At 45.6% G+C, this 8,389-nt stretch overlaps 1 protein-coding gene across 1 annotated transcript; it reads left to right on the forward strand.

Moving 5' to 3' along the window:
* Positions 1 to 731: 731 nt before the first annotated feature.
* LOC311114716 (inward rectifier potassium channel 13-like) lies at positions 732 to 2,378 on the forward strand (the record flags this gene model as incomplete). The annotated part of the gene is made up of 3 exons (XM_084189951.1): positions 732 to 932; positions 1,200 to 1,536; positions 1,804 to 2,378. 3 exons carry the CDS (start codon positions 732 to 734, stop codon positions 2,376 to 2,378), a joined length of 1,113 nt encoding a protein of 370 aa, XP_084046077.1.
* Between the last annotated feature and the right edge of the window lie 6,011 nt (positions 2,379 to 8,389).

Here is an 8,389-nt window from a genome sequence, read left to right on the forward strand (position 1 = left end):
CCTTTATGTCCCTCTGGTCCATGATGTGAGTTAGATACAGCATTTAACATACATTTTTGTATTTTTTTCTCAGCTCATCTCTTACAGCCAGCAAATACTGTACATACACAATGCAAACAAGAGACTTCATGGGTTCATAAAAAGCATCTTTAATCTCACAGAATGACTTTTATTTTCATATAAACCTCAAACATCATCACACTCTCTTCTTGGTGAACCTTCATTCATGTCCATGTTCTGACGGAAATATTCTATCATATAGTGTACAGTCAGTACATGAGGAGGGTGTGTGTTACTTATCCAAGTGATCATCCATAAAGCATTGTAACATGTTGCTGAACAAGACTAGAGAACAGATGGGAGAGAGAAGTCCCAGTCTGGTACTGTAGTGATTGTTACTGAGTCTGTTCCTCCCAGATTAAACTCACCACATTCCTGCTCTGCATGTCGCTGTGTTCCACTGACAGATACCCCACTGAGCACTTCTCTAATCACCTGCAACAACATTCTAGACGTTTATGGAAGTTTCTGTCTCTCTCTGTCTGTCCCCCTATGTACATAACCAACTACATAACAATGTCAAAGTGGATTTGTAAAGTCAAAGTTGTCCATGTTTACAAAGTTATTATAAACGGTCCTCTATGATTCTTGGCATGATTGTGCTTGTTTCCAGATACCTTCATCCTGACCTGCCCACTCGCCTGCCCTCGACCCCTCACCTCCCTGTAACCATGACCACCAAAACAACCAATGACCTGGACGGGAACAAGGTCTCCTCTTCCCCTCTCCTGTTGTCCACATCATCCCCGTCCTACCTGTCTTGCCAGCGCCTAGTGACCAAGGACGGTCACTGCGCCCTGCGCTCCTCCCCTCCCTCTCCTGGCCTGTGGCCGTCCTGGGCCTCTGCCTCTGCCTGGCTGCTAGCCCTACAGGTAAAATAAAGGAGTTGACACACACCCTAAATAGTTGAGGTGTAGAGGTGCTGCTGACTAAACAGAAAAGTCAATTTAAAATAAAAAGTTACACACAGACACTCTACGGGCCGGTTATGCCGAAATAGATTAAGACTAGTCCTGGATTTAAACTCTCAATTGAGAATATCCATTGAACTTGATTATTAGACCAGGATTAGCCTTTATCTGTGTCTGGGAAGCCAGCAATAATTGAATGGGTATATACACCCTGGCTCTTCCCTGCAGGACCTGTGGGGGGCAGTGGTGTGCCTGCGCTGGCGCTGGGTCCTCTTGGCCTTCTGCACCTCCTTCGTGGCCCACTGGCTGCTGTTCGCCTGCCTGTGGTACCTACTGGCCCACCTCAATGGAGACCTGGCGGTGGAGGACCACGACGCTCCTCCAGAGGGACACGTGGTGTGTGTCAAATACATCACCAGCTTCACCGCAGCCTTCTCCTTCTCCTTGGAGACCCAGCTGACCATTGGGTACGGCACCATGTTCCCCAGTGGGGACTGTCCCAGCGCTATAGCCCTGCTGGCAGTTCAGATGCTGCTGGGCCTCATGCTGGAAGCCTTCATCACAGGTACTTTATAATGGAGAGGAGCACTTCTCTTTCTCACTTGCTCAGTTTGTTGTTGTACGTTTCAATGCTGAGGACACAGCTGTTTGGTCTTCTTCATCTTGTATTTATTTATTTATTCTTATTCTATTATTTTGCTTTCTTTTTTATATTCGATCTTTGTTTCACCTGGGCTCTTGAGATAAAATAACAACAAAACATACATATTTCGAAGGAAAACGACTGATATCTACATCTTCACTTTTTCTCTCTCCCTTTCCCGCTCTTCAGGTGCGTTTGTGGCTAAGATCGCCCGTCCCCAGAAGCGTGCGGGGGCCATCCAGTTCAGCCCCCAGGCGGTGGTGGGTCAGCACCAAGGCCAGCCCTGCCTCGTGTTCCGGGCCACTAACCTTCTGCGCCGCCCCCTGGTGGACGTGGAGGTCAGTGCCGTGCTGTACGAAGAGAGAGACAACCAGGTCCTGCACCAGACCAACCTGGACTTCCAGCTGGACCGGCTGGGTCCGCGCCCCTGCCCCTTCTTCATCTTCCCCCTCACCTTCTACCACGTCCTGGACCGCCAGAGCCCCCTTTACCCGGCCCTGCGTGAGGGCAGCGCCAGCCACTTTGAGCTAGTGGTGTTTCTCTCCGCCTCCCAGGAGGGCACGGGCGACGCCTGCCAGAAGAGGACGTCCTACCTGCGCCAGGAGATCCAGTTTGAGCGGCGCTTCGTGCCCGCCATGGGGCTGGACAAGCAAGGCAGGTACCAGGTGAGCAGTCAGCACTTTGGCATTGCCCACTGCAATGAGCCTCTGGACAAGGAGTGTGTGGTGCAAATCAACGGGGATGGGAGTGACAGGATGGAGTAAGGGAGGGGAAGGAGGAGGGGAAGAATGAGGGGTGGGAGGAGGGGGACAACGAGGGGTGGGAGGAGGGGGACAACGAGGGGTGGGAGGAGGGGGACAACGGGGGTGGGAGGAGGGGGAGAGGGTAATAGATGAGAGGAGTAAGGGACAGAGAGAAAGGCGGGATGGGTGGGTTCCGGGGTTTAGAATATATATATAAATATATACACACTACTGGTCAAAAGTTTTAGAACACCTACTCATTCAAGGGTTTTTCTTTATTTGTACTATTTTGTTACATTATAGAATAATAGTGAAGACATCAAAACTATGAAATAACACATATGGAATCATGTAGTAACCAAGAAAGTGTTAAACAAATCTAAATATATTTTATATTTGAGATTCTTCAAATAGCCACCCTTTGCTTTGATGACAGCATTGCACACTCTTGGCATTCTCTCAACAAGCTTCATGAGGTAGTCACCTGGAATACATTTCAATTAACAGGTGTGCCTTCTTAAAAGTTAGTTTATGTAATTTATTTCCTTCTTAATGCATTTGAGCCAATCAGTTGTGTTGCGACAAGGTAGGGCGGGTATTCAGAAGATAGCCCTATTTGGTATTAGACCAAGTCCATATTATGGCAAGAACAGCTCAAATAAGCAAAATAAACAACAGTCCATCATTACTTTAAAACATGAAGCTCAGTCAAATCTGGAAAATTTCAAGAACTTTGAAAGTTTCCTTAAGTGCAGTCGCAAAAACCATCAAGAAGTATGATGAAATTGGCTCTCATGAGGACAGCCACAGAAATGGAAGACCCAGAGTTACCTCTGCTGCAGAGGATAACTTCATTAGAGTTACCAGCCTCATAAATTGAAGTCCAAATAAATGCTTCACAGAGTTCAAGTAATAGACATATCTCAACATCAACTGTTCAGAGGAGACTGTGTGAATCAGGCCTTCATGGTCGAATTCCTGCAAAGAAACCACTACTAAAGGACACCAACAAGAAGAAGAGACCTGCTTGGGCCAAGAAACACGAGCAATGTACATTAGACCGGTGGAAATGTGTCCTTTGGTCTGGAGTCCAAATTTGAGATTTTTGGTTCCAACGGCCCTGTCTTTGTGAGATACGGTGTGGGTGAATGGATTATCTCCGCATGTGTATTTCCAACCTAAAGCATGGAGGAGGTGTTATGGTGTGGGGGTGCTTTGCTGGTGACACTCTCTGTGATTTATTTAGAATTCAAGGCACACTTAACCAGCATGGCTACCACAGCATTCTGCAGCGATACGCCATCCCATCTGATTTGGGCTTAGTGGGACTATCATTTGTTTTTCAACAAGACAATGATCCAACACACCTCCAGGCTGTGTAAGGGCTATTTTACCAAGAAGGAGAGTGATGGAGTGCTGCATCAGATGACCTGGCCTCCTTAATCCCCCGATCTCAATCAAATTGAGATGGTTAGGGATGTCGGACCGCAGAGTGAAGGAAAAGCAGCCATGAAGTGCTCAGCATATGTGGGAACTCCTTCAAGACTGTTGGAAAAGCATTCCAGGTGAAGCTGGGTGAGGGAATGCCAAGAGAGTGCAAAGCTGTCATCAAGGCAAAGGGTGGCTATTTTTGGTTACTACATGATTCCATTTGTGTTATATCATAGTTTTGATGTCTTCACTATTATTCTATATATATATGTGTGTGTGTGTGTGTGTGTGTGTGTATGTGTATGTGTATGTGTGTGGGAGGGTAGTAACACAGGGATAGAGATAGGGGCAGAAAGGGAGCGTTAGGGGCAATATGGGAGGGACAGGTTTCTATGGCTCTGCTACCTGGTTAAGCAACCGTCCATACCAAAGGGCATTCATCCAGTGGATTGAAGACCACTAGATTGTAGAACATGTTCTAGCTACCTGAGAGCTCTAGAACCAACAGGCACATTCACTGCCGTGAAGGATGATATTCCACAATCAATAACACTACGCTGCTATGGAATACACTCTGGCTGCGTTTACACAGGCAGCCCAAATCCGATCTTTTGTCCAATTATTGGCAAAATAACTTATCTGATTGGACAAAAGACCAATTTGTGGTAGAATAAATATATATATACAGTACCAGTCAAAAGTTTCGACACACCTACTCATTCAAGGTTATTTCTTTATTTTTACTATTTTCTACATTTACATTTACGTCATTTAGCAGACGCTCTTATCCAGAGCGACTTACAGTTAGTGAATACATTTTTATTTATCTTTTATACTGGCCCCCCGTGGGAATCGAACCCACAACCCTGGCATTGCAAACGCCATGCTCTATCAACTGAGCTACATCCCTGCCGGCCATTCCCTCCCCTACCCTGGACGACGCTGGGCCAATTGTGCGCCGCCCATGAGTCTCCTGGTCGCGGCCAGCTGCGACAGAGCCTGGATTCGAACCAGGATCTCTAGTGGCACAGTTAGCACTGCGATGCAGTGCCTTAGACCACTGCGCCACTCAGGAGACATATTGTAGAATAATAGTGAAGACATCAAAACTATGAAATAACACATATGGAATCATGTAGTAACCCAAAAAGTGTTAAACAAATCAAAATATATTTTATATTTGAGATTCTTCAAATAGCCACCCTTTGCCTTGATGACAGCTTTGCACGCTCTTGGCATTCTCTCAACCAGCTTCACCTGGAATGCTTTTCCAACAGTCTTGAAGGACTTTCCACATATGCTGAGCACTTGTTGGCTGCTTTTCCTTCACTCTGCCGTCTGACTCATCCCAAACCATCTCAATAGGGTTGAGGTTGGGGGATTGTGGAGGTCAGGTCATCTGATGCAGCACTCCATCACTCTCCTTCTTGGTAAAATAGCCCTTACACAGCCTGGAGGTGTGTTGGGTCATTGTCCTGTTGAAAAACAAATAATAGTCCCACTAAGCCCACACCAGATGGGATGGCGTATCGCTGTAGAATGCTGTGGTAGCCATGCTGGTTAAGTGTGCCTTGAATTCTAAATAAATCACAGACAGTGTCACCAGCAAAGCACCCCCACACCATAACACCTCCTCCTTCATGCTTTACGGTGGGAAATACACATGCGGAGATCATCAGTTCATCCACAACGCGTCTCACAAAGACACGCCGGTTGGAACCAAAAATCTCAAATTTGGACTCCAGACCAATGGACAAATTTCCACCGGTCTAATGTCCATTGCTTGTGTTTCTTGGCCCAAGCAGGTCTCTTCTTCTTATTGGTGTCCTTTAGTAGCGGTTTCTTTGCAGCAATTCCACCATGAAGGCCTGATTCACACAGTCCCCTCTGAACAGTTGATGTTGAGATGTGTCTGTTACTTGAACTCTGTGAAGCATTTATTTGGGCTGAAATTTCTGAGGCTGGTAACTGTTATGAACTTATCCTCTGCAGCAGAGGTAACTCTGGGTCTTCCGTTCCTGTGGCAGTCCTCATGAAAGCCAGTTTCATCATAGCGCTAGATGGTTTTTGCGACTGCACTTGAAGAAACATTCAAAGTTCTTGAAATTTTCCGGATTGACTGACCTTCATGTCTTAAAGTAATGATGGACTGTCATTTCTCTTTGCTTATTTGAGCTGTTCTTGCCATAATATGGACTTGATTCAGTGGGGGAAAAAAGTATTTAGTCAAATCAAATCAAATCAAATCAAATTTTATTGGTCACATGCGCCGAATACAACAGGTGCAGACATTACAGTGAAATGCTTACTTACAGCCCTTAACCAACAGTGCATTTATTTTAAACAAAAAAGTAAGAATAAAACAACAACAAAAAAAGTGTTGAGAAAAAAAGAGCAGAAGTAAAATAAAGTGACAGTAGGGAGGCTATATATACAGTAAAATAAAGTGACAGTAGGGAGGCTATATATACAGGGGGGTACCGTTGCAGAGTCAATGTGCGGGGGCACCGGCTAGTTGACGTAGTTGAGGTAATATGTACATGTGGGTAGAGTTAAAGTGACTATGCATAAATACTTACTTAACAGAGTAGCAGCAGCGTAAAAAGGATGGGGTGGGGGGGCAGTGCAAATAGTCCGGGTAGCCATGATTAGCTGTTCAGGAGTCTTATGGCTTGGGGGTAGAAGCTGTTGAGAAGTCTTTTGGACCTAGACTTGGCACTCCGGTACCGCTTGCCGTGCGGTAGCAGAGAGAACAGTCTATGACTAGGGTGGCTGGAGTCTTTGACAATTTTGAGGGCCTTCCTCTGACACCGCCTGGTATAGAGGTCCTGGATGGCAGGGAGCTTTGCCCCAGTGATGTACTGGGCCGTACGCACTACCCTCTGTAGTGCCTTGCGGTCAGAGGCCAAGCAGTTGCCATACCAGGCGGTGATGCAACCAGTCAGGATGCTCTCGATGGTGCAGCTGTAGAATTTTTTGAGGATCTGAGGACACCAATTGTGCAAGTTCTCCCACTTAAAAATATGAGAGAGGCCTGTAATTTTCATCATAGGTACACGTCAACTATGACAGACAAAATGAGGAAAAAAAATCCAGAAAATCACATTGTAGGATTTTTAATGAATTTATTTGCAAATTATGGTGGAAAATAAGTATTTGGTCAATAACAAAAGTTTCTCAATACTTTGTTATATACCCTTTGTTGGCAATGACACAGGTCAAACGTTTTCTGTAAGTCTTCACAAGGTTTTCACACACTGTTGCTGGTATTTTGGCCCATTCCTCCATGCAGATCTCCTCTAGAGCAGTGATGTTTTGGGGCTGTCGCTGGGCAACACGGACTTTCAACTCCCTCCAAAGATTTTCTATGGGGTTGAGATCTGGAGACTGGCTAGGCCACTCCAGGACCTTGAAATGCTTCTTACGAAGCCACTCCTTCGTTGCCCGGGCGGTGTGTTTGGGATCATTGTCATGCTGAAAGACCCAGCCACGTTTCATCTTCAATGCCCTTGCTGATGGAAGGAGGTTTTCACTCAAAATCTCACGATACATGGCCCCATTCATTCTTTCCTTTACACGGATCAGTCATCCTGGACCCTTTGCAGAAAAACAGCCCCAAAGCATGATGTTTCCACCCCCATGCTTCACAGTAGGTATTGTTTTCTTTGGATGCAACTCAGCATTCTTTGTCCTCCAAACACGACAAGTTGAGTTTTTACCCAAAAGTTCTATTTTGGTTTCATCTGACCATATGACATTCTCCCAATCCTCTTCTGGATCATCCAAATGCACTCTAGCAAACTTAAGATGGGCCTGGACATGTACTGGCTTAAGCAGGGGGACACATCTGGCACTGCAGGATTTGAGTCCCTGGCGGCGTAGTGTGTTACTGATGGTAGGCTTTGTTACTTTGGTCCCAGCTCTCTGCAGGTCATTCACTAGGTCCCCCCGTGTGGTTCTGGGATTTTTGCTCACCGTTCTTGTGATCATTTAGACCCCACGGGGTGAGATCTTGCGTGGAGCCCCAGATCGAGGGAGATTATCAGTGGTCTTGTATGTCTTCCATTTCCTAATAATTGCTCCCACAGTTGATTTCTTCAAACCAAGCTGCTTACCTATTGCAGATTCAGTCTTCCCAGCCTGGTGCAGGTCTACAATTTTGTTTCTGGTGTCCTTTGACAGCTCTTTGGTCTTGGCCATAGTGGAGTTTGGAGTGTGACTGTTTGAGGTTGTGGACAGGTTATACTGATAACAAGTTCAAACAGGTGCCATTAATACAGGTAACGAGTGGAGGACAGAGGAGCCTCTTAAAGCAGAAGTTACAGGTCTGTGAGAGCCAGAAATCTTGCTTGTTTGTAGGTGAACAAATACTTATTTTCCACCATAATTTGCAAATAAATTCATAAAAAATCCTACAATGTGATTTTCTGGATTTCTTTTTCTCAATTTGTCTGTCATAGTTGACGTGTACCTATGATGAAAATTACAGGCCTCTCTCATCTTTTTAAGTGGGAGAACTTGCACAATTGGTGGCTGACTAAATACTTTTTTCCCCCACTGTATTTTACCAAATAGAGCTATCTTCTGTATACCCCCCCTAC

This window comes from Coregonus lavaretus (genome assembly GCF_964263955.1).
Source record: "Coregonus lavaretus genome assembly, contig: HAP1_SCAFFOLD_358, whole genome shotgun sequence".
NCBI lineage: Eukaryota > Metazoa > Chordata > Actinopteri > Salmoniformes > Salmonidae > Coregonus > Coregonus lavaretus.